This window comes from Silene latifolia, chromosome 7 (assembly GCF_048544455.1).
Source record: "Silene latifolia isolate original U9 population chromosome 7, ASM4854445v1, whole genome shotgun sequence".
Lineage (NCBI taxonomy): Eukaryota > Viridiplantae > Streptophyta > Magnoliopsida > Caryophyllales > Caryophyllaceae > Silene > Silene latifolia.
This window is the reverse complement of record NC_133532.1, coordinates 100497709-100525606: the sequence shown is the minus strand read 5'-3', so window position 1 is coordinate 100525606 and position 27898 is coordinate 100497709. Positions and strand designations below refer to the sequence as shown.

Genomic DNA, 27898 nt, shown 5'->3' with positions numbered 1-27898 from the left:
TCTGCGGATCGATCCCCCACAACTGCGATTGGGAGGGGTTTAAATACCGTAATCCTTGGACACGCCCCGAAATCCGGATTAGTCGGCCCAATGTGGTTCGGATTACCGGATGGTTTAGACCAAAAAAAATAGTAGTTCCACATTGAAGAGGACAATCCTCTTCGATGTGGATGCTCTAATGCTCGAAACCGATTTGTCAGATGATGCCGATTATGCCGCTTCTCTCCAACAAGTAACTATTTTCTTCATTTCTTTTCACTTCATCTTTATTCTCAGCACTAATTTACTTTAAAATTCAATTTATATCGTTTATGCTATTGCTTCAAGTAATTTTCGATCGGATAACTCTTTGAATTGCTCGTGATTTTCTTTTTGTAAGGTTAAATGGGTAATTGATGCAATTAATTGATTTGCGATCATAACTGTTAGCTGAATTTACTTGTACGGTGATTGATATGTAATGATAGGGTGATTGATCCATTAATTAGGGTTCACAGCGCATGATGAGGAATGACAGTGGCAGAAGGAGTGAACCTGAGGGCGCGGAAGTCGTGTATATGAGGGACAATGTTTCTATTCATCCTACTCAGTATATGTCTGAGAGAATTAGTGGCAGATTGAAGTTGATTAAACAAGGAGATTCTCTTTTGATGGTAATGATAATGTTTTTTTTTTTTTAAATGAAATTAAGTAATGATAGTGTTGCGTTGGGGGAAAGTAGCAAATTGTTCCCAAACGCTTGGGACTATGTGCAATTTGCCCCCAACCGTTTGCAAATGTGCAATTCACCCCAAAACGTTTGGGAGTTTGTGCAAATCAACTCAATTTCATATTTCCGGCAAGTTTACATCTACTACCACCCACCCCCACCACCATCAAACAGAATCTCCCATCCCATGTGTCATCCTAACTCTCCTTTCCCATTCAAACACCTAGCATTTCACCAAAGGTAAATGGTATCTGTAATGAACAAATGATTATATTCTGGAAGGTAGATAACACGAAAAGTAGCAACTTATTTATATTGAGTGGAAAAATGAAGTTTAGTTTTGGTTTTGATTTGATCAGCTTTTGACTTCTACTCAAGAACATAATGGTTTACACTACAGAAATACCGACACAAATATTATTGAGGCAAGTTCCTGCTGGACTTGCACGGAGCATCTCAGTTTGATTCGATCCTAGAAGCTGAAATATACTGGCGCATTGTATTGCAGCTGTACTTATTATATTCATCAGTAATATTTGAGTTTCGAATCGAGTCCTTTGCGTTTTCGAATCAAGTCATAGGTGAGGTTTTATGGTAGGGGTTTGAATCGGAGAGGAGAGTTAGGATGGGACATGGGGTTTGAGATTGTGTTTGATGGTGGTGGAGTGGGTGGTAGTAGATTTAAACTTGCCGGAAATATAAAATTGGGTTGATTTGCACATAGTCCCAAACGTTTGGGGGTGAATTGCACGTTTGAAAACATTTGGGGCCAAATTGCTCATAACTCCAAATGTTTGGGGGCAATTTGCTACTTTTCCCGTGTTATGTCCTTATTGATTGCTTAGTTTACAACAAAAAAAAAAAAAAAGAAAAAAAAAAAACGCACCTAAAGCAGGCTTAAGCCTAGCCTAACGTTGAGTGAAGCACTGGCCAACATGCCTCAGATGTGCCTTGTAGATAAGGCGCTCTACTATGTCATTTCCTATACTTCCTACTACTCTACTAGCTCTTTTGGTATTCCCTTCACTTTGCCATATTATACCTATTTGTTACACCTTTTTGTTAGCCTTTTTTAAAATCCAAAAGAGGGTATGATTGCACTAAATTATATTTTAAAAGTTGCACCTCGTGTCTATGGGGGCGTGGGCCTTTGCCTTACGATTTATGCCTCGTCACTATGGGCCCTTCACTCCTCGATGCACCTCTTGACTTCTAAACTAAGGTCAATAATATGACTATTTGCACAAAACATTGCAGACATGGATTCCGTATAAAGGTCAAAACACCAATGCGAGGCTGTCTGACCGAGGTAAGCCCGCAATAGTTGTGTCTTGTGTTTTTTTGTTGATGTGTTTAGTTGGTTATCGACTTATCAGGTCATATTGTGATTGGTTAAAGTTTTATAATAAATATTTCATTCAGTGCCTCTTCTTGTCTCATATTCATGTCTTTCCCTAATGTTCCAAGGGATAATTTGCTTTAAAAGATGCAGATTTTATTACCTTGGAATCTTTCCCTGTCTCATTTGTTGAACTTTTTTCCTATGAAATATTTGTATTGTTGTGTGAAACTGCAACTACTCTTTTGCCTGGATCGTTACTGACTTTTTCCTGTGATAAGAATCAATGAGTTGAAGTTAGGTTCATTATCTTTTTTACTGAAGAGAAAATAGATTAAGGCAAATTATGGTGCTGCAAAGAGTTTGCGAATCTTATCTCTTCATTTGTCAATTGATGTTGTTCATTCTAGGAAACCACGCTTGATTATCTTATTGATTATGGTTTCTCATGCAGATAGAAATCTCTATACAATAAGGCCTCTACCATTTACTGATGTGAGGTCCATCCGGAGGCACACTCCAGCACTTGGCTGGCAGTACATTATTGTGGTTTTATCTTCAGGTATGATAAACGTTCAGCCGAAAAGACAACCATTGATGCCAGAATCTCAATTTAGATTATAAAATCTTGTGATCCTACGAGTCCAGAATTCAGGGCCGGCTAAGGCCAACTGGCCAAGGGCAGGCTGAGGCAGGGAACAGGCCCCAAATTTGTGGTGGTCTCAATTTTACTAAGCTTCATTAATTATCTGTAAACCCATCATAAATATAGCTGTAGTATAGTTTGGCGCAATGGTCAAACAGTTGGGCAAGGTAATTCGTTGACTACTATACGTCTATACCTAAATTTGTTACCCGTTACCCTCATTTTTGAACCTTCATCCACCTTTTATTGAGCTTTGTTTTTTCAATTTGGATGCTATAGGTCAATGTAAACGCTTTGATCTTTGTTTTTGTTCCAAACCGTCTTTGCTGTGTTTAGCTTTCATGTGTTCATTGTTTTCATTTTTCTTTTTTCAGCATTGTATGCCAAGTATTTACATTTTCCTTCATTTATTGTTTTCATTTTTCATTATTACTTTCATTTGTATGTTATATAGTCTCATGCTAACTTATTATAACACCATTTTACAAATTTAATGAGCATATGATTAGTTTCATTTTATACTCACTTTGTTTTTTATATGCATTATCTATCACATTTCGAGACACCAACTTCTTTGTTTAATATATTTGAGTAAATATTACGAAATTTATACTCATATGAAAATTTTTTTGATAAAGAAATTTAATGGTATATTTTTATTATTTCTAGACTAATATATTTTGTATAAATGATAAACTCAAAGACTCGCCTCGGAAATGAGAACGGAGGGATTACTTTGGACAATATAATTGATTGTAATTATTAGGGGCCCATCTCTATTCCAGAACACATGGCCTCTAAAAAGTTTAAGACGTCCCCTGCCCAGAATTACAGGACCTATGTTACTTTTATTCCACTTTTAGGGTGGTTCTTGGTCCAAAACGACACTGAACGATATGGGTACATAATACATACCCAACACTTTGATATTTAAATTTTAATGTTTTTAAGTCTTATATGGGTACAAAATGCATACCACCATGAAAATTATCCAAGAAGAGCCAAATTGGGACTCACACAAGACAAAAGTAGAGGAAGAGGCTGTGTATTAAACTTTTAACAAGATATTTGGTTTGATGATGATTTTAAGCTTCATTTCTCAAACATCTCTCAATTTAAACTTGAAAAACTCTAATTTTTAAGATCTAATTAATTTATCTTATCTTTTGATGACGTGTTCCTACACCCTTATCTTCATTTAAGCTATGTTGCTCAGATTCTCATACTCGTTTAGAAGTATCCGACACGGGTGCGTGTCCAAGTGTCGGACTCGGCCATTTTTATGAAAATTATGCATATTTTGGCTTAAAACGAGGTGTCGAAGTGTTATACCCATGTCTGAGTGTCAAGCGTGGGACACGGATACGTGGGAGAATTAGAAGAGTCGGAGTAACATAGCATTTTAGGAATAGAATCCTCGTGTCTAAAATGATTGTCATGACGAACTCAACACTTGGGGTATACCTATGCCCTGAACTCGGACTCGAGCACTAGTAATATAGCTTTAGGTAGCTTGATCTAGGTTGGATCTTAAAGTAGTAGGAATTTACGATTCTATTTGTATAAAAAAAATTTATACATAGGTTCTCATTGGGATTCTATGACCACTGGTGAATAAATGGTATACGTTAGTGCTTTGAGCTTTAAATATAAGCTCTTACACGATGATATTTTTTCAGTTAGGATCTTATGATCTTAAGATCCATTCTGTCATTTTATTGATTCAATGCCTACTTCTCGCTATAATAACATTGCAACTAACAAATAACAATGGACCCAACTTATTAACCTTTTTCTATTTTCGGTCAATCATTCTGTGTTAACTGTTAAGAATAATGTGGGAATGTCAGCTGATAAGTCAGTGAGCTATTATTTGATGATTTTACAACTTAATTTAGAACAGGAATTCATACCTTAAATTATTTCCCTGAAAAATATTGGTAATTAATCCTTGTTGTGCTTTTTATGGGTGACTTTACTCATGAATATTCATCCCCTTTTTGTATTTGCCACTGGTTTACTTTTGCTTAGATGATATGTAATAAATATTTAATATGGCGAAATTGTTTTAATGTTTTGTTTGATCAATTTTTTTTTCTGTTTCTTTTTTTCTTTTCTGAAGTGATCATTTTAATTGGCAGGACTTGCATTTCCTCCTCTTTATTTTTATAATGGAGGAGTAAAGGAATTCCTGGCCACAATTAAGCAACATGTATCTATTGTAAGGTTTGTCTTTCTTTCTTTCTTTCTTTCTTTCTTTCTTTCGTTCGTTCTCTTGTAAGCTCTATTTATTTTCATCGTGCTTGCATATGATTGATGTCACTAGAAAGGAAGCTATGTTTAATGTCGTAGGCCATAGTGTTCATACTCAAATGGTAGAGAATTTAGAAATGGCAGTTCTATAAAGCCAGCAAGTTCACATTAATAGAGATCTGTATAAAAAAATGTGAGTTCTTTTTATACTCTCAGCAGCTAAAATTGGAGAAAGTTTTCGAATTAATGGTTGCTGAACCCGTGAACCTAGCCAAGTAGCTGAAGTTTATCTCCTTGCCAAGTCGCATCACTTCCAATGTGGCGAGAACTTATTGAAACATTGTAGATTCTGCATTAAGTTTCTTAAAAGTTTGGGGTTGCTTTGAATTATTGCTACTTGGGACTCATTGATGTAGTACACTTTCTTTGAACTTTGCTAGAATTATGTGCGAGAGTAGATGATTGATTATTTGTCCATATTTCTAATGGAGCCAAAGACTATTACTCGTTGGTTACGGATTATGATGGAGTAAAGCACGATGGCTCACTAAAGTGGTCGCCCTTCTTTCTCTTGTGAAGTAGCATCCTTCGATGCGATTCTCGACGCAATTTTCATCTTGGGTCATTCGGAAATGCATCTCTTTGTGTTTCTAACACAAGGGTAAAGTCACAGACATCCGACAGGCCCCCCTTACCCCGCAAGCAATTTGCGGGAGCCATTGAGGCACTGGGGTAATGTTGTTGTTGTAGTAGATGATTGATTATGTCTTCCTGAATCATCCCTTGGAGTTAAAAGTGATGACCATCTACTTCTCTTGAGACACCATATTGCGAGTGTAGATGATTGTTTATGTCTTCCCGAATCTTCCCTTGGAGTTAAAATTGATGACGATTTACTTCTCTTGAGACACCATATTGTGCATGATGTTATGCGCTTTGTGAACAATGTAGTGTGCAATGACACTGGTATGTTTAACCTTGCTTTTGCTGGAGTAAAACGTCAAGGACTCGATTTTGGACAGAATTAGACTCGAAAATGGGTTGTTTTTGTGACTGAAATGGACACGAAAACAATGCAAGTAACCAAGGATATGACTTGAGCTAGATCACTAAGCAGGCTCAAGACTCGGAATCTCGTTCAAGATCACTAAGCATGAACTAAATTCCTCCTCAAACACTAAGTAATGAGGGGTTTTCCGCACTAAGCAAGAAGAAAAGAAGTAGAAAACTCAGTTTTCAAACTCATAATTTTAACTCTAACATAATCTGATGTTTCTAAGTGCCTAGCTTGGTTTATATAGACCAAGGCTTACAATCTTGACCCTTGATTACTAGTTACATCTAAGGGCCACAAAAATAGCAGCTAAAGACCAAGAAAAACGGCAGCCTAGGCTATGACAAATCTGAAATGAAAAGGACATAAAGCAAAGAAAGTAAACTAATAGTCCAAACTTCCTTGTTTGTAGCTCAACTTCTTATTTATGATTATATGGACTGAAATGGGGCTTGAGGAAACTGTGTAAGAGTCCTTGCTGCAGCCATAAAGTCCCTTGAGCTTTGTTGGTTCAAAAGAGGAAGGTTGATAGCGACATAATGCACAAAAAACTAAGCTTGTTCCAAACCATGGTCCCGATTGCGCACGGTTTTAAAAGCTTGGCAAACTCTATGATAGGAACGGCTTTGGGATATAAGTTCCTACACAAAAACGTCCCAAACTCACCAAAGATTAATCCCATGTCTTTGAAAATGGCACGACTTCTTAGACGGAATTGGAATTGGACCTCATTTTAAGAGATGGCCCAAAACCGGGTTGGAGAACAACTCAGGAATTTAGACGCATCTTTTAGAAGCCATATCTCTTAGCTCCGGATGAATTTTAAGGCCTATGATAGCTCATTGGAAAGCTAATGAAGTTAACTTTCACCTCAAAAAAGAATCACCCTAAAATATGAAGTAAATATTGAGTTATTCAACGTTTAGCTCACATAGGTCATGGGCTGTCCAATAATGCGTAGTCTGTTTGCATCGGCCATAACTCAAGCTATAGACCTGATATGGACGTGATTCAAAATCCATGGTTTGCCTAAGATCCCAAGCTTTCCAATGACATAAGAATCATCGTATTTGCATGAGTAAAACTTGAGATATAGAGCTTGGAAGTTAGGCTTGCTGTAATGACACTTCAAAAAGCGATGAAATGCATTCAATTGTGAACCGTTCCTTGGACTGTTTCTTTTGGCTTAAAAATGAATCACAATGCAACAAATTTTGTTGCAAACTCCCTTTCTTCAAAAGAATTTGCCCTCAAATTCTCGACATTATCATATTCAGCCTCTTCACAACAAGACAACGCACACCTCAAGAGATGGATTATCATGACTTCCTCCCGGATCATAGACCAGAATTGTGTATGGCAAGAGAGTTGTTGTTACACTCTTGTCACCAAAGTTCTTGGACAAATCAGGCCCCTTCAAGATGTAAGCTTTAAAGTTAGGACCATGGCTGGTGTAGGAGGTTACATTTGGTGCACTTGAGTATGGAATGACCCAAGACTCCTTTCTTGCTTCACCCTTGCTTGAATCCCAACACATATCACCTTCAAAGGAGCTTAAGAAACCATCCATCTTAAGGCTTAAAGGTTCTTTGCAACTTCTTGTTTATGGATAGCTCTAATGGACTCAAGTAGATGATGTTTGAGCTAACGACAAGTTCGGCCCCATCTTTGTTTCCCAACAAGGACTTGTATAGAGTGTGTTGGTCTTGATTCCTCCTTGTGGTGGGTAAGGGCATCACCTACATCTTCCCTTTGAGCATCCTTAGCCTTAGACTCAAGAGAGACCAAGCATGGGACAACATCCTTTTGGTTTAGCCCCTCCTCCTTCCCAATTTGTTTTTATAGCTTCTAAACTGTCCCCTTTAGCTAAGACCTCATGTGTTCTAGGCCTTGATAAACTCCTTTCAACAAACAAAGCCAACTCAAACAACTCACCATATGAATGCACCATTTCTAAGTTAATTCTTCTAGCAATTTCAGATTTCAAGCCAAGATAAAATCTGATTCTCTCTTGGACAAAATCAACTTCTATGTCACACACAAAGTGTAACTCCTCAAACAACTTAGCATATTCAATAACACTTAAGGAGTTTTGTTTAAGGGTCTTAAGTTCAGCCCACAAATCATTCATGGTAGAGCAAGGTAGAAACTTTAGTCTCATGTTCCTTTCAAGTTTAAACCAAGAACTAAGTTTACCCTTCCCTTTCACCATCCTTGAAAGATTAAGTGTATTATACCAAAACAAAGCAACACCCTTTAAACAAGACACAACCATTTCACACTTCCTTGAATCAGAAAAACACTTGTTCTCGAAATAACATTCAACATCAAACAACCAAGACACAAATGCTCTACTGTTTTCACCATTAAAGAAAGGAAGTAATGGTGTGTTACCTTCGCCTCTAAGGGAAGGAGAGGACTTAGAACACTCATAGGGCAGGAGGTGTTCTCCTTGGTACAAATCAGGAGGTTTTGGTTCCCTTGGAACCCCATGGGTGCTTGTTTCACTCCTTGTATGCACATCACCTTCATACCCTTTTGTTAGAGCTTGCAACTTCATCATAGCTGCTTCTAATGACTCGGAAATGGAACCAAGATCACAAGGCTTCATCTTTGAGCATGGAACATAGGGTACAACACCAATAGCTACTGATTTTCCCGTGAAAAATCAGAATGACAACAACTTAAGTAAAACTGATTTTTCAAGAAACAAACCAAAGCTTTGATAACCTCTCTTCACTCATTGGGTTGTTTTTGTAGTTTTAGATGTAGTTAGGAAAGATGAACACTCAACCAAAGCTCTGATAACCAATTTGGAGTAAAACGTCAAGGACTCGATTTTGGACAGAATTAGACTCGAAAATGGGTTGTTTTTGTGACTGAAATGGACACGAAAACAATGCAAGTAACCAAGGATATGACTTGAGCTAGATCACTAAGCAGGCTCAAGACTCGGAATCTCGTTCAAGATCACTAAGCATGAACTAAATTCCTCCTCAAACACTAAGTAATGAGGGGTTTTCCGCACTAAGCAAGAAGAAAAGAAGTAGAAAACTCCGTTTTCAAACTCATAATTTTAACTCAACATAATCTGATGTTTCTAAGTGCCTAGCTTGGTTTATATAGACCAAGGCTTACAATCTTGACCCTTGATTACTAGTTACATCTAAGGGCCACAAAAATAGCAGCTAAAGACCAAGAAAAAACGGCTAGGCTATGACAAATCTGAAATGAAAAGGACATAAAGCAAAGAAAGTAAACTAATAGTCCAAACTTCCTTGTTTGTAGCTCAACTTCTTATTTATGATTATATGGACTGAAATGGGGCTTGAGGAAATCGTGTAAGAGTCCTTCTGCAGACCATAAAGTCCTTGAGCTTTGTTGGTTCAAAAGAGGAAGGTTGATAGCGACATAATGCACAAAAAACTAAGCTTGTTCCAGCCATGGTCCTGATTGCGCACGGTTTTAAAAGCTTGGCAAACTCTATGATAGGAACGGCTTTGGGATATAAGTTCCTACACAAAAACGTCCCAAACTCACCAAAGATTAATCCCATGCTGGAAAATGGCACGACTTCTTAGACGGAATTGGAATTGGACCTCATTTTAAGAGATGGCCCAAAACCGGGTTGGAGAACAACTCAGGAATTTAGACGCATCTTTTAGAAGCCATATCTCTTAGCTCCGGATGAATTTTAAGGCCTATGATAGCTCATTGGAAAGCTAATGAAGTTAACTTTCACCTCAAAAAAGAATCACCCTAAAATATGAAGTAAATATTGAGTTATTCAACGTTTAGCTCACATAGGTCATGGGCTGTCCAATAATGCGTAGTCTGTTTGCATCGGCCATAACTCAAGCTATAGACCTGATATGGACGTGATTCAAAATCCATGGTTTGCCTAAGATCCCAAGCTTTCCAATGACATAAGAATCATCGTATTTGCATGAGTAAAACTTGAGATATAGAGCTTGGAAGTTAGGCTTGCTGTAATGACACTTCAAAAAGCGATGAAATGCATTCAATTGTGAACCGTTCCTTGGACTGTTTCTTTTGGCTTAAAAATGAATCACAATGCAACAAATTTTGTTGCATTTGCTTACTTGAAGCTATTTGTGAAATTGGAGATGGTAATCATTTGTTAGTTCCGCTAAGGATGACAAGCATGTTAGAATTAAATCTTTCAAACAAATTGTTGGATCTAATTTTCAGAGGAGCTGGGACTAGGAATCACACTAGCAATTCATATATTCTATTTTTTGAATACTAGGGTCAAGATGTATCAGAGTGCATATATTATTTTTATTATGCTCTTTGCATTATAGGTCCTGTGCTTATACCCTGGAACTATTTGAACTATTTGAACAGAGGGGATACATATGAAGTCTATCACTTTGTGGTCTTCTGTTTCGATTGGTTTATATTATGAAGCTTGTAGATTTTAGACGAGGCATGAAGGAGAGAGAAAAATAGCTTCTGTTTTGAGAGGTTGTAACCAAAAATAGTTGTTTGTGCTTGAGAATAACTTAATATAGAGGCTAGTTAAGACAAGTTTGTGATTGTACTCTGTGTTTTTAACCATTCTTGCTCTCTGTGAAATTCAGGATAGAGCTGTTAACAATGTGTGCAAGCTTCGAAACATAGCTAGCATTGGAAATCCATGATTTCAGATATATAATGGATGAATAATCATTCAACAACAACAACAACAACAACAACATCAGAGCCTTAATCCCAAAATGATTTGGGGTCGGCTGACATGAATCATCCTTTAGAACCGTGCATGGGTGAACACACACCTCAAAATGCGAACAAAATAGAAAAAAGAAAAATGAAAAACAAAAAGGAGACTGAAACATAATACAAAAGTCAAGGTAAACTTATAGGTTTTAAAAATCGAAGTCCGGATTTCTTTTATAAAAACTTAAAATTTAAATCGAGAATGAAGATTTGAAATCTAAAGTAAAATTTTAGGGTCCAGAGTACCTTAAAAGTGAACCAAGTAAAATATATAAGAAAGTTGTTGGTAAAAAAAGTGTAATAAAGGAGAGAAAAACAAATAATTTTTTTTAAAAAGTAAATAAAAACCCTAAATATGTCAAATAACAACAAATACTAAAAGTCCACATGTATCCTTTCTCTCCATTGTGCCCTCTCCGTCACCATTCTCTCCTCAAGCCCAAGAAATCTCATAACGTGCTCTATCACTCTCAGCCATGTCTGTCTCGGTCTCCCTCTACCCCTAGGAACCTTTTCTGTTCTCCAAGTCTCCAGCCTTCTCACATGGCCAAACCATCTTAATCGATTTTCCATCATTTTGTCCTCTATTGGCGCCACTTTTACTTTTTTCCTAATCACCTCATTACTTAATCGATCTTTCCTTGTATGGCCGCACATCCACCTCAACACACGCATCTCCGCCACACTCATCTTTTGAATGTGACAATGTTTCACGGCCCAACACTCAGAGCCGTAAAGTGAGCCGTAAAGTAAGGCTGACCTAATTATCGTGCGATAAAATTTTCCCTTTAATCTTTGGGGCATATCTTTATCGCATAAAAACCGTGAAGCACTCTTCCATTTCAACCATCCCGCTTTAATTCTTGAGCCACATCTCCGTCTAACTCCCCATCTTTTTGAATAATAGATCTTAGATATCTGAAGAAAATCTGAAACATTCCCATAAAAAATAATACTCCCCACCTCTGTCGATCTCGATCTCGACCTCGCCACGTTAGTGACCTCAAATACTCGGTCTTACTCCTACTCAGCCTAAACCCACGAGTCTCCAAAGTATGCCTCCACAATTCCAACTTTCTCTCCACCCCCTATTTCGTCTCATCAATCAACACAATATCATTAGCAAACATCATATACCAAGGGATCATATACCAAGGGATGTCGTCCTGAATATCCCTTGTCAACTCATCCATAACTATAGCAAAGAGAAAAGGACTAAGCGCGGAACCTTGATGCACCCCGATGGTGATGGGAAATTCTTCCGTGCGGAACATTAGTGTGAACACTTGTACTAGCCCCCTCATACATGTCCTTTATGAGGTCAATATATTTTCGAGACACACCCTTTCTCGCCAAAGCCCATCAAAGTACTTCTTTCGGTACCCTATCATATGCCTTTTCCAAGTCAATAAAAACCATATGCAAGTCTTTCTTCTTGTCCCGATGGTGTTCCATCAACTATCTCATGATAAAAATCGCATCCATAGTCGATCTCCCAGGCATAAATCCAAATTGGTTATCCGAGATGTTTACACATTTCCTAAGCCTTTGCTCGATAATCCGCTCTCATAACTTCATCGTATGACTCTTAAGTTTAATTCCCCGATAATTGGAACACTCTTGAACATCACCTTTATTCTTGTACAAAGGGACAAGAGTGCTTATCCTCCAAGCTGATGGCATCTTGTTGCTCCTCCAAACCTTGTTGAAGAGCATGGTTACCCATTCGATTCCTTTCTCCCCGAAGCACCTCCAAACTTCTATGGGTATACCATCCGGGCCCTCTGCTTTCTTCGACCCCATCTTCCTTAATGCCTTTCTAACTTCACTCTTTTGTATTCAACACACAAATTCCCGATTAACCATGCTTGGTGTTACTTCTACATCCCCAAAACCTTGCTCCTCACGTCCATTGAATAAAGTATCAAAGTAAGAACTCCATCTAGCCTTTATTTCATTATCCTCAACCAAAACCTTGTCGTCCATATCTTTCACACACCTGACTCTCCCAATATCCCTCGTCTTTCGGTCTCTTATGCGGGCCAGTTTATAGATATCCTTCTCAACTTCTCTCGTGTCCAACCTGGCATACACTTCTTGGATGAATAATCATTCAAGAGGGTTTTATTTTTTGATACTGGATTTGGAGCGATAGAAATGTAGTTAAACTAAGGAAAACGTCTTGTTGGTTAGGCCAGAACTGTTAGCACGGCTTTCTGGGTGAATTTTTTTTCATCTTCCTTACTTTTTAGTGCTTGATTTGTCTTTGAATTAATGAAGTTATTGAGTGCTTATAATTCTATGAATCGCTGCAAGATTATGTTACAATAATTGATAGTAAGTATGAAAACGCAAGACTTAAAAGTAAGTGAAATAGAACAGTTTAGCATTTTACTTAGTGGCATTCACTGGAGCATACTTGCTGTTCAATCTATTAATCCTATGTTTTATGATATAAGCAAAAAGCAATTTCAGAGAACTTCTGATTCGACTATCAGTGGCTTTTTTCCTATATCGGCTCTATTCAAATTAAGTAAGTTGGTAGATCCCTACAATTATCTAATTTTAGATATTTTATTCCCAGGTCTGGAGATGACGCTAACGTATTTGTCGTAAATGACTTTCAAGATCCTCTTCAGGTAATCATATAATATATTGCTCAATTCGGAGAGAAATAATGTTTTGTCTCTTTCGTAGCTGCTCTTTGGTATTGATATGATTCATCTTTATTTAGTAAACTCATGTTTGATAATCTTTGTGTTTTGCTAAAACACTGTTCAAGTCTCAAGCATTCTTAAACAAGATGGTTAGACTTTGCTGTGTGATGCGTGCTTGTGCCTGCCATTTTAAAAATTGTTGACACTTCTGTTATAAGTAACTACTTACTTGCCTAATTGGCTCTCACTAACAGTGCTTGTCTTATTGACTGTTACTCTCTTGTGACTGTATCATAATTAGTAGAAATGCAGCATGTGAATCACCCAAGAAAAATAGAATTTTTAAAACAAGTTAAAAAAAAGACAAGCAGGCATGTGAATACTCAAGGTCAATGCCTCATTTGTATTCTGCAGAAATCTCTTTCTTCTCTTGAGCTTCCAGGTGTTGTTTCTATTGCCGCACCTTCCACAACTGCATCCGTTGCTGTATCCCCTACTGCTGAAAACCAGGAAAAGGCTGGTGAAAGTGAATATGATGCTAATTCGATTTCAGAAAATCGCAGCAGGCAGAAACAGAAAGCCAATGACCCTGCTAGAGATCTCTCAATTCAGGTCTTAGAAAAGTTCTCTCTTGTCACCAAATTTGCTCGGGATACAACCTCACAGCTGTTTGGTGAAAACAGTGGTGAGAACTTATTCTTGAATGATGTAAAGAAACCTAGTCATAGCCAGTCCCTACCCGATCTTCGATCCAAAGTTTCATCAAGTGAGCTGGAGAAGGTTGCAGATGAAGTTCTTGTTCATCCTGTTCCGGCGGACCCTATGGAGGTCAGAGTCAAAATTTTCATAATGCTTGTCACTTTTGGAAACGTTGTTCTTGGTGATAGGCATAGACCTCTGCTTGCTATATCCTTGTATTAGATACTGTCATACAAGCAAACAACCTAAACTGGTTTCTTTCTTATTCCGGCAGTTATGTTCGTTGTTGGAAATGCATGTGAAGTTGGAATTTTATCCACTATAATTAATCTGTACTGTGTATGATATTAGGAACTGACAATCATGTTAACTTCATTAGGAAACAATGTAGATTCCTTGCCATTTTGTTTACCAGTCACCACATCACAGAAATCAGCATGCATTAGATCTCTGATTAGCTACTTTTGCATTTTATGATCTGTTATATTAACTGAGGGTTGGGGGAAAACCAATGCTGCATATGTTCAGACCTTATCAAATTTCGTCTTAGCAGTTGCATGCTGTGCATTGGACTACTACTAAATTTCCAAAATCAAGATGCATCGAGTTGCTATACCAGTTTTTACTCCATCCAAGCCATTGAGTTGTATACATTTACTTTATGCACAGTTTCTGTAGGTGGAGTCAAAATGGTGGGTTAGAATTAGAAAGACTACAATTGAAGCAAATACCTTATAAGATATTCGACAAGCAGCCTCATTTGCTGAATTTTGGGCAATTTCATCTTTGATCAAGTAAAATTTTACCCAAAATGGAAATGTATGCGCTCAAGCGAAATGACCTACAAATCTACAATGGAATAAGTATAATATCAATGAATTGAAGGGAGTGTGTTTTTTAATTTGACTTTTGGCGGGTAAGTAGTTTGATACTTTCTCCAGTAATTTAAGACATATTCAGCATCACCTCACATGTTATGGAGCAATATAATCTGTAAATTATTCATGAAATTATAACTATTCTATCCGACGGATTTCTGTCAACATTTTGGAAATCACTGAAACTCAACATAAATTTGAAGATGATGAAGAATAATTCAGGATGGTTTTTACTGTTTGGTACTGGGGTAGTTAAATATGTCAGTTTGTGACTCAGGGTATAACCTAGAATACATAAGGAATGCCCCAGTAAGCTATCTGGAGCTAGATGCTCCCAAGCTTTATGTAAGTCATGGTAGGGTTAAACAGATATATCATTAATATTGAAGAATGCTCGTGTCATTGTGATTGGTCTTCATTCTAATCCCAAAGACTCAAAAGTTGCCTTATGTTATGAGGGAATTAATACCAGGCTGGAAATACAAATACAGGCTGTTCAATTCATTCTTCAAGTTGTTGCAAGTTTGTTACAAAATGACAGCTGGAAGTTAGTTACTTTTGGCGGGAAATAACCAACTCTTTTGTATATAAATCATAGTTGGACAAGCTGTGATTTGCAGTTCATTTTTGATAATAATTTCCTTCTTCTCATTTCAATCTCTCTGTAATCTTTCTACATTTCAATCAGTGAAATACTAATTCGAATTCTTTCTTCTTCACAGAATTCCTATTGTATTTTTTAGGGTTTTCTCGAATTAATTCCTGATCCCTTATATCAGTGGTATCAGTGGTATCAGAGATCCTTCCTGGATTCTCTAATGGCGCCAAAAATCACACGAAACTCTGATAATTCAATTGAAGATTCCTCAAAAACTATGGAAGAAAAAATCAAGAATTTGGGGGAATCAATGATCAACATGGAAGCAAACTTTGGGGAATTTGTTCAATTCATAATCAAGACAAGGTGAAATGCAAGCCGAATTCGATTCAACAACAAGAATTGGGTGGAAAATTCGATCAATTGAATGCGAGGATGGAACAAATTCTGGGTCAATTGATTGCTGTAAATGCTAGGGTTTCTGGGTTGGAGAAGGAACCAAGAATTCCTGGCAACAATGAGATAACACTGGAGGTCGCATGAATGGGGGGTAATTTCTTTAATTCTCAGTCCAATTTTGGTAGATTTTCTAAAGTAGATTTTCCCAAATTCAATGGTGATAATGTGTTGGGATGGACTTATAAATGTGATCAGTTTTTTGAAGTTGATTCCACTTCTGAGAATATTAAGGTTAAGATGGTGTCAATTCATTTAGAGGGCAAGGCATTGTTATGGCATCAATCTTTAATGAAAATGAGGGAATTGGCCTAGTTGGAATGAATATAAGGCTGCTGCAATTGCTAGGTTTGGTACAAATTCCTTTGATGATCCTATGGCTGAGATTATGAACCTTAGGCAATGGGACGAGAGAAACGATGATCAAGAGCAATTTGATGGCCTATTGAATAGATGATCTATCCGAGAAACAAGCTTTGAGTTGTTTCCTTAAAGGTCTGAAAGATGACATTCAAAACACAGTTAGAATGCATAAACCCCAATCTTTAATGGATGCTTTTGCTTTAGCCAAGTTACAGGAGGCCACTGTGTCCTCTTTTGTTAGAAAAAATAGACCCCTTTTGGAGAAACCCTTTTCTGTTCCTCAGCAAAACAAACCATATCCACCTCCAACATATTCACAGAACCACAAATCTAGTGGAAATCAGAAAATAGTTACTGCTAGATTGAGTGAAAAGGAGGTAGCAGAGAGACGGGCAAAACACTTATGCTTCACTTGTAATGAAAAATGGTCACCCCTGAATGGTACTTTACAGTGGCTAAGTGGGAAGCAATTGGAGAATACTTTGTGGAAACTAGTGGGAGAAAATGAAGTTGCTCAATGTTTTGCTATTAGAACATACTCCCTAAATGAAATGTGTGCAGGAGACCTGGGACAGGAATTGCAACCTGAAATTAGTAAAGTGTTGCTGGAATTTGAGGATATATTTGAGGAACCAACTACATTACCTCCTCATAGAACACATGATCATAAGATACATGTAAAAGAGGGAGTATCTCCTGTCAATGTACGACCATACAGATACCCGGTCATACAAAAAGATGCCATTGAACGGATTGTACAGGAGATGTTGGTTAGTGGAGTGGTGAGACCTAGCCAAAGCCCTTACTCATCTCCTGTGGTTTTGGTCAAGAAGAAAGATGGAACTTGGAGACTGTGTATAGACTATAGGGAATTAAATAAGAATACATCAGGATAAATTTCCCATCCCTATTATTGAAGAATTATTAGATGAGTTGCAAGGGTCTATGATATTCTCAAAGATTGATTTAAGGTCAGGTTATTGGCAAATCAGAATGCACCCTGGTGATGTGGAGAAGACTGCTTTTAGAACTCATGAGGGACACTATGAGTTTATGGTTATGCCATTTGGACTCACAAATGCTCCTTCCACATTTCAACATTTGATGAACACTATTTTCAGAAGCTATTTGAGGAAATTTATCCGAGTGTTTTTTGATGATATCCTCATATATAGTAAGAGTTTGAAGAAACATTTGGAACATCTCAGGATAACCTTTGAGATTTTGAGAAAACACACATTGTTTGCTAAAAAATCAAAGTGCACTTTTGGAGCATCTGAGATTGAATACTTGGGACATATCATATCCCAGGAGGGTGTTGCAACTGATAAAGCAAAAATAGAGGCAATGGTGAAGTGGCCAGAACCAACTTCTATCAAGGAACTAAGGGGGTTTTTGGGACTCACTGGATACTACAGGAAATTCATTCGATGGTATGGCATTCTGAGTAAACCCTTAACTAATTTACTCAAAAAGAATGCTTTTGCTTGGAATTCTGAGGCTGCAAAAGCATTTGAAACTCTCAAACAGGCAATGGTTAATGCTCCTGTTTTAGCCCTTCCTAATTTCTCTAAGGAATTTACTGTGGAGACCGATGCTTGTGATCTTTGGCATGGGAGCCGTTCTTTCTAGAAGAGGACATCCAATTGCTTACATTAGCAAGGCTTTTTCATCCAGATCTTTGGCTCTCTCAACTTATGAGAAGGAATTACTTGCGGTGGTATTTGCTGTGGAAAAATGGAAACCTTACCTAATAGGTCGACACTTTTTTATCAAGACTGATCATTTCAGTTTGAAATATCTCATGGAACAAAAGGTCACTACAACCTTTCAAAGTAAATGTCTTCCAAAGCTGCTGGGATTAGATTATGAAATCAAGTACAGGAAGGGGGTGGAGAATGGAGCTGCTGATGCTTTATCAAGGGTGACCGCCAAAGAACTAATGGCAATCCTGATATCTAATATCCACACAGACTTGTTGGCTATGATTTACAAAAGTTGGGAACAAGATGCACAATTACAAAACATTATACAACAACTGAAAGAGGGAAAAACTCACAGAAGGTATAAGTGGATAAATGATGAGTTAAGGAGGAAAGAAGGTTTGGTAGTGGGCAGTGATGAAACTCTCAGAAAGAAGATAATTACTCTTTTGCATGACTCTCCTACTGGGGGGCATTCTGGGGTTCAAGCTACTGTCAAGAGAATTAAAAGTCTCTTTTACTGGAAGCATTTATCAAAAGATGTCAGAAATTATGTAAGGCAATGTGGAGTTTGCCAGAGATGCAAACCTTTACTACAACAACCAGCTGGGCTATTACAACCCCTCCCTATCCCTCCCTATCCCTGAGGCAGTGTGGGTGGACATTTCCATGGACTTCATAGAAGGCCTTCCAAAGTCTCAAGGGAAGGACACCATTTTGGTGGTGGTGGATAGGTTAAGCAAGTATGCTCACTTTTTGCTACTAAGTCATCCATTTACTGCAACTTCAGTAGCCCAATTGTTCTTGGATCAAGTTTTCAGACTTCATGGGATGCCTAAATCCATTGTCAGTGATAGAGACAAGGTGTTTTTGAGTAATTTTTGGCAAGAACTGTTCCGCTTACAGCAAGTGGAATTGAGGATGTCATCTGCCTACCACCCTCAAACTGATGGGCAAACAGAGGTAGTTAACAGATGCTTGGAGAACTATCTTAGATGTATGACTGGTGAGCATCCAAAAGAGTGGGCTAAATGGATTCCCTTGGCTGAGTGGTGGTACAATTCTTCCTACCATTCTGCTGCACAAAAGACCCCTTATGAGATAGTATATGGTCAGTCTCCAGCTATTCATGTTCCTTATGTTATGGGGGACAGTAAAGTGGAGGCAATTGACCGGAGTTTAGGAGCTAGGGAAGACTGTCTGAAAATGCTTAGATTTCATCTCAAGAGGGCTCAAGATAGGATGAAAAAACAAGCTGATAAAAGAAGAACCGAAAAAGAGTTACGGGTGGGTGATTTGGCTTATGTTAAATCGCAACCTTATAGACAACGATCGTCTCTGTGGTGCAAAGAACTTGTGCCAAGCTATCTCCAAGGTACTATGGCCCATTTCCTGTAGTAGCTAAGATTGGACTGGTAGCGTATAAGCTGGAACTACCCTCTCAAGCTAAGATACATCCAGTGTTTCATATCTCCTTACTCAGAAAACATGAAGGTCCAAGTCCTACAATCAGCTCTCTACCTGAAGTGGATGAACTGCAGCAAATCAGGGCTGAACCTGTAGAAATTATGGGCAGAAGATTGGTCAAAAGGGGTAATACTGGAGTTGTGTATGTTCTGGTGAGATGGGCCAATTCCACTGAAGCAGATGCAACTTGGGAGTCCTATGACGATATGAGGAGGAGATTTCCTGACTTCAAGTTGGATTCAGCTTGAGGACAAGCTTGTTAAGGGGGATGGATTGTTATGAGGGCATTAATACCAGGCTGGAAATACAAATACAGGCTGTTAAATTCTGTTACTGGGTTGTTGCAAGTTTGTTACAAAATGACAGCTGGAAGTTAGTTACTTTTGGCGGGAAATAACCAACTCTTTTGTATATAAATCATAGTTGGACAAGCTGTGATTTGCAGTTCATTTTTGATAATAATTTCCTTCTTCTCATTTCTCTGTAATCTTTCTACATTTCAATCAGTGAAATACTAATTCGAATTCTTTCTTCTTCACAAAATTCCTATTGTATTTTTTATGGTTTTCTCGAATTAATTCCTGATCCCTTATATAAGTGGTATCACCTTACCCTTCAAGTCTTCAACTGCCATAGCTGTTTTTTTTAAATTTTTTTAATATTTTTTTTGGTACTGTGCAGACTGCAGGTGGATTTGCTTCCTTTTCCACCTATTTAGCAGAGACACTGATGTTTTTAATTTTGACTTGACAGCTTGATAAAATGACTCTTGTTTGGGGAAAACCACGCCAGTCTCCTTTGACAAATGAAGAGGTTAGAGACATTCTTTGATGTTTCCTCTCCCTATTCAGTTTTAGTTTGGAATTTGGATACTAGTAGAGGAAAGCGGCAGGGGGTTAACATGAGGTAAGGGGAGGGGAATGGAACCCTCTATCTTCCTTCTAAATCTATCCCATGTTAGAAATATCTTTTAATTTTCTTTGAGGGACGAAAATGGATTCCTCCATTTCTCTTGAATCTTACTGACCAAACAAATGGAAATTGCACTCCTACCTTTCCCTCTGATTCCCTCTATTCAAAGTAGGCCGTCGTCATAACTCTCTGATGAGTCAAGTCAGGCAACAACATTTTCATACTCTTAATTTTCACATCGTATATTTTTAATTATATTGGCAGATTTCATTATGTAAATTATAACTTCTGTTTTTTCGTGCAGTGGATCTCCTTTCTGGATTCTGAGGGGCGAGTTGTTGATTCAAAAGCTTTAAGAAAGAGAATATTTTATGGTGGTATTGTCCATGAATTACGGGATGAGGTATTGTATGCTTTGATTACCTAACTTTCACTGCTCTTTACTCTTTAGTTTGCCGTGTTCTAAATTTTGGTGACAGGTTTGGCCATTCTTATTGGGATACTATGACTACAATTCAACATATGCCGAACGGGAATACCTTCGATCTGTGAGAAAACAAGACTACGAAATTATAAAACTCCAGTGGCAGGTTGTGTGATAGTAGGAATGTTGTTTTCTTTATTGTTTCTTTGGTATTTATACAACACTGAGATAGCAATACAACAACAGCAACATCAGAGCCTTAATCCCAAAATGATTTGGGGTCGGCTAACATCAATCATCCTTTAGAATCGTACATGGGTGAACGCACACCTCAAAAATGCGAAAAAATAGAAAAGAAAACGTGAAAAACAAAAGCGGAGTGAAACATAATACAAAAGCTAGGTTAACTTATAGGTTTTAAAATCGAAGTCCGGATTTCTTTTATAAAAACTTAGAATTTAAATCGAGAATAAAGATTAAAATGATTTTGAAAACCGAATTTAAGGGTCCAGAATACCTTAAAAGTGAACCAAGTATTAATATATAAGAAAGTTGTTGGTAAAAAGGTGTAATTAATCCGAAAAGAACAATTAAATTTTAAAAATTAAATAAAAACGTTAAATATATCAAATAACGTCAAATACTAAACAAGATGGGGAGTTAGACGGAGATGTGTCTCACAGAATTAAAGCGGGATGGTTGAAATGGAAAAGTGCTACAGGATTTTTATGCGATAAAGATATGCCCCAAGGATTAAAGGGAAAATTTTATCGCACGGCGATTAGGTCTGCCTTACTTTACGGCTCCGAGTGTTGGACCCCACACTGAGGTAGCAATAATGAACCATTTTGTTACCCTTACGATACTATTGGAAGATTACCCGCCATGAATTGGAAATTGCATGTTAAGAAGTGTAGCTTAGGTAATTTTCATAGAGGCAAATAATGAAAAATGAAAAGACCAGTTTAGAGATGGACCAAGGGCTTCAAAACAGTGATGAACCTTGCTGTGTTGTATGTGTAGCTCTTTTTGTGTATGTTAAGAGATGTTTTCTTTGTTTGGGGGAAGTATTTTTTATAATCAAATATTTTCAACTGTTTTTTGTCAATAGAGTATTTTCAACAGTGATGAACCTTGCTGTGTTCTATGTGTAGTTCTTACGCCCTTTACTAGCCACGGGATCTTGCCTGGACAGGTACTTTATATTCTGCTTAATATTAGGATTATGTTTTATAAACTTTTTTACAGCTGATGCTTCTTGATAACAAATTAAATGTGTATAATTGACATTTTCCTCGAAATGTCATTTATCATGGGCCCTCATAGCACATTAACACTAACTATTTGTACAATGTTTTTTTTTTTGGATTAATGAGGTTTGGATGTAACATGCTTCAAACTTCTCTTTGTTTTTGTTTTCTTTTTCGAAATTCTGGCATTGCGTCTGCGGCAGCAGGTTTGATCCAATGAATGTCTTGGTATTGATAGGAAAATCGGTAGTGTGATTTCCTACTTATTTTTGTAGATTAAGTGGTCATTTAGTTGACCCTCGTAAAATGTTGGAATTAGAAAATCACATGAATTGCAAATTTGGCAACATGTAGTAATCAACTTTTCATGATCTGTCAATTCCTACGTAAGGGAGGAATTGGCTTACCTATTCCGTATTTGACAATTTTGGTGTAATTAATTAAATGGACTTTTTGTTAAAAAAAAAACCTTATATTTAGGGGGATTTGTATAAAGACTACCTATATTTTTATTTTATTTATTTATTTTTATATTCTTGACTACCTTTGTTTTCTCCTTTTAGTCAATACCTACCTACACTAAAAATCCTGCGAGATTTGGTCAATTTACCAACATTAATCTCACATGACTCTATTAACATCAAACAATAGTGACCAACTCCAATATAATTTCAGACAAGTAAAAGTTATGTTGTACATATTTCAATAATAATTACAAAACTCTATGGGATATTCTACGGTGTACTCCTGAGTTTTTCAGTTTTCTATGTTGTACCCCTACATTTTTGAAATTCTATTGAGTACCCCTAAACTATATACATTAGTCTATACTATAACCTTATTTATTGTGTTTGCTAACTTTGGTTTTTTATTTTATCTACTAATCGTCTATTTACTATTCCAATTACTCGATAAATTACTCATTTACTTATTAGTTCGCCGAATTACCCATTAACCCACCAAATAGTATACGAATTTAATTCAAACTCATCAAATCACCATTATTATTTCATGCTTCATAATTAATGTTTTTATTAGTAGTTTGTGCTTAGTAAAAGTGATTTGTGAGGCTTCTCATATAGGATGGTGATACAACATTATTGAGTCCAAATAAAGGTCAAAGTACGGTTGTTTGATAGTGATAAAGTTAATACTGATTTGAAAAAGGTCATGATGAAGAAATAAGTAACACATTTAGGGGTACAACAAAGAATTTCAAAAATGCAGGGGTACAACATAGAATACCGAAAAATTTGGTTGTACACCGTAAAATATCCCAAAATCTATTAGTCGAAGTGTAAGTACATCTTGACTTCCCGAAATCGGCCTAGGCAAGATTAAAACCAGAAAAAAGTCATGTGAGATAGGTTAACGCCGAAAAATTGATAACGTTGATGGATTCTTAGCATAGGCAGTTATCGACCAAAAAAAATAGAAAATAAAGGTAGTCGGGAACAAAATAATAATGTAAAGTCGTTTTTGTACAAGTATCCCTAATATAAGGTAATTTTTGACAAATAAAAACCCTAACTAAATTCCGACATGGCAACCAAGCACTTCTACAAAATTCATGTGATTTCATTAGGAACTTAACTGTCTTGAATTGGATCTTCCTATGAAATTGCAATTTCACGATCAATCAAATGACAATTAATAAATATTACGGTATACTCTATTAACTTAGGTCACCACTTATGCGGTAGAGGCCTTATGCCTTCAACTGTTTACTGTATTTGTAACTGAGACTTGAGAGTGAGTTTCTACATATTACTTTTTGTGTTAAAATCGACGAGTACTCGCATGTTTGATCTAGTAATATTTTTATGTGATAACTTGTTTTGTCTTCCACTCAAATGTCAGTAATTCCAGTAAACATTTTTCCTTGTGAAATGAGTATCTACAAGGTATATATGAACGGACTGTTAGATAGAGTTGGAAATATAGAAGTGTATTGATAGTTGCAAATTTATCTATGACATGAAGTATTGGGTCCGTGCATTCTATTTGCTGTAACATTTTTAACCATTTAACTAATGGCGTACTAGGACTTCATCTATTATCATTGTAGTCTGACATTGTTATGGATCCCCATTGCAGAGTATATTTCCGGAGCAGGCCAAATATTTTACCAAGTTTAGGGAGAGAAAAGGCCTAATAGAGAAGGATGTGGTAAGAACATCTGTCATCTTTGACCTGTTGATGAGCTAGAGTAAAAAGGAGCAGTGCTCTTTGTATGAGATTTAAATGTTGAAGATTATATCTTCTTCTAATTCTTTTGTTAGGTAAGGACAGATAGATCATTCTCGTTCTATGACGGAGATGATAATCCAAATGTTGATCTTTTATATGATATACTGCTGACGTATTCATTCTACAACTTTGACCTTGGTTACTGTCAGGTAACTCTCATTTTACGGGAAATATCTAGTCTCAGTTCTGTATACATTGACATGGTCGCGTATGCTCCCAGGGTATGAGTGATTATCTATCTCCTTTATTGTTCGTAATGGAAGATGATTCTGAAGCATTTTGGTGTTTTGCCGCACTAATGGAACGTGTTGGACCAAATTTCAATCGTGATCAAAGTGGCATGCATGCACAACTGTTTGCGCTATCTAAGGTCCCTTTTCTCCACACCCGTCTCATTTTGTTGTCCTTTCGTCAGGCCTTACACTGTTTTACACTGTCGATTATTGTTGCCAGCATACAGGAATATTCAATGTTTTTCTGTGATGCAAGGAAGTGAGAGCTTTAATGCATATACTCCTAGGAAAGATAAAATGCTAAGAATTATGTCTGCTTCCTGTTAAAACCCTGAGACGATGCTAAAGATGGAATCATTGGCTGGTGAATCTTTTTGGCCTTTGATGTAAAACATTAAAATGATTTTTACGTGTTTTAATGAGTCACAATGCATCATTCTTGAAATAGTTACGAGCAAACTTTCATCTTTACGCTCTCCCTTCTTGCTTGTTCAACTTGTAAACTTCCATCTTCTTGGAAGCAGAGTTTGTGGATAAAAATCTACCATGACATTTGATTCGTATCTAAGATGAGAACATACAAGATAACAATCCTTTATTTTTGCCTACGATATGGATTTTGATGTAATGAACATTTGTCTTTGTTCTGTCTGCAACAAAGGTGGATGAGAGACGAAGTGGACGCTTTAGGGCATCTGGAAATTGAATAGATGTGTTATTCAGCTTATAGTTGAGTCTTTGCAAATTATTCGGTGCCATGCTCTTAGCGCAGAGAATGCAATTTTAGCAATATCAACTATCATACGTGTCAAGCACAAAATTTTTATCGTCTCTCTTTTCATGTACAACTTTTACTCTTTCATTTCATTTTTTTATAAGGGTCAAACACTACCCTTTCCTCAACCAAATAACCTAAACTTTTCCTTTTCTCTTTCTCCTACAACCTAATCAAATTCCTCCCAAATGTTTCAATTGTGGATCTTAATTCTCATGCTCAACAAGTAATTACTTCGTTTTACTAACAAATTTCATATAAAAAAGTTAATGCAATTCTCTAGTGAGACAGTTTGGACTCTTATGAGTACAAGTTGTAAGGGTTTTATCTTGCTCATGATAATGCATAAATTGTTAAATCTCATATTTGAAATACGATGCTCCTTGTTTTCCTTTTCATATTGAACAAAACTGCATCAATCATTGAAACACATTGATTTGACATGTTCTCTCGTGCAATTAAGTACTTTTGGAGGTTAGATTTTAATCCTTTGAATGGTGGATTTTGGGTAATGCCACACCCCTTTTTAGAAGTTTTAACTTTTCCTGTGTTGTTGAATGATGAATTTATTGTCAATGAATCTCAAAAGCTCACTGAGAAACAATTAATGGTGCTCATGAATTGATGCTGGCGAAACATTAATTGTGGAACAAAGGGAGAGGAGGGAAGATGTATTGCAAATGAAAGGGTAAATATGGAAAATGCGTATATGAAAGAGTAGAATGTGTATATGATGCAGCAATGGCCAATTTTATTTTCTGGTCTTCGTACTGTGGTAAGCAAGAAAGCAGGAGGATTGGTTTTATCAAATATTTGTGAGCCTGAAAATCTATCGGAATCTTGATTCCCCTAAATATTGCCGAGAGAGCTTATATGCAATTTTTCAGACCAACGATTCTATACTGCTATACTATTATTTCAGTAGTATCAAATATGTAATATTTCTTTTGTAGTTTATTGGAGTGCAATGTCTCTTTTAATCAAAGGTTTATTGCATCTGGTGGTGTCTTATGAAGTGATTTACATAGACAGTCATTTATTGTTTGTTGCTGTTCTTGGTTACTTACAATGTTGTGTTCTGGCAGCTGGTGGAACTCTCTGACAGTCCATTGCACAACTATTTCAAGCAAAATGATTGCCTGAATTTTTTCTTTTGTTTTCGCTGGATACTTACACAGTTTAAAAGGTAAGTCAAAGTTTCCATTTTTGCCCTTTTTTTTTTTAATTTTTAATTTTTATTTTTATATCATCTTCAAGGATGCCAATCTTCATTAAATGTGAGGCACTTTGTCCATACAGAGAACTTCGCTATGAGGAAACAATGCGATTGTGGGAAGTTTTGTGGTCCCATCATCTATCGGAGCATTTCCACCTGTATGTATGTGTTGCAATCCTCAAGAGACAGCGGAACAAGATCATTGGGGAGCAAATGGATTTTGACACATTATTGAAGTTCATGAATGAACTAAGTGGTCATATTGACCTGGATGCTATCATCCGGGATGCAGAAGCTTTGTGTATATGTGCCGGAGAGACCGGAGCAGCCTGCATTCCTCCAGGCACGCCTCCCTCTTTACCAGTAGAAAATGGTATGCTGTCATCCCAACTCGAGGATGAGGTATTGTAGTTCCTGTCACGATATTGTACATACTACTTACTAGCGTTCCTTCAACAAATTACTATTATTATATTTGTGAATTCCCTGATCAAAGTTTCTTTCAAAAGCTGGTAAACTGGGGTGCTATTCGTTTGTCAAATGCCATTACAGTTAGCCTTGTTATGCTATAAGATACAGGCTAGCGTGGGGTTGCCACTTCTACCTGAAAGATGACCCTTTCTGTTTGTGTGTTGATTCCGGATTTATAGTTTTTGACTTCCATAAAGTAACGGAAAAACGTGTGTTAATGTGAGCTGGAGCATAAATGTTCACAATGTCGCATAAGTTTTGCTACCGTGATACCAAATAGAGGATCTTGTTGAAGGCAATATAAAGTTTCGGATGTCTTGGAAGGCTAAACGCTTCTTTGGGAAAGCTTTCAGTCCCCTATTTACTAGTCTCTTCCACTCATTGGAATTCATCCAAAAGTGCCGATACCAAATGAAGATGATGATGAGGTAGTGCTCGATGTCATGGAATTGAAGTTGAACGATGCGCATCGCAGCCCAAGGACTCGACCTAGACTACTTGGGTTCGAAGACAAGCAAGGCTCGTAGAGTCCTAGTTCAACTTGGAGTTGAGTAAAATATCTATTACTATTGTTATTAGGAGTAAAGAATAAAGGTTTCCTAAAATCGATCGGATTAGTTTATTTCCGAAGTGTAATAGAATTATTAGGAGTATTGTTACCTTTGCCTCTAAGGGTAGGAGAGGACCTAAAACACTCATAGGGCAGAAGGTGTTTTCCACGGCACAAATCAGGAGGTTTTGGTTCCCTCGGAACTCTATGACATTCGGTTGCACTCCTTGTTTGCACATCACCTTTATACCCTTT

General features: G+C 37.1%; 1 protein-coding gene across 8 annotated transcripts; it reads left to right on the top strand.

Annotated features, from left to right (window-relative positions):
- LOC141592405 (uncharacterized) lies at positions 1-27163 on the top strand. 8 transcript variants are annotated; one of them, XM_074413047.1, is made up of 16 exons: positions 3-232; positions 489-653; positions 1967-2018; positions 2503-2610; positions 4836-4920; positions 13326-13380; positions 13813-14226; positions 20316-20375; positions 20779-20877; positions 20954-21064; positions 22010-22093; positions 24246-24317; positions 24431-24547; positions 24619-24768; positions 26492-26592; positions 26706-27163. In XM_074413047.1, exons 1-16 carry the CDS (start codon positions 179-181, stop codon positions 27031-27033), a joined length of 2055 nt encoding a protein of 684 aa, XP_074269148.1. In that variant the 5' UTR covers positions 3-178; the 3' UTR covers positions 27034-27163. The 8 variants fall into 8 exon arrangements, with proteins under 8 accessions (XP_074269155.1, XP_074269148.1, XP_074269156.1 ...); XM_074413050.1 differs by having other exon boundaries at positions 136-232; positions 468-653; XM_074413051.1 differs by lacking the exon at positions 3-232 and adding an exon at positions 244-374.
- The last annotated feature ends 735 nt before the right edge of the window (positions 27164-27898 follow it).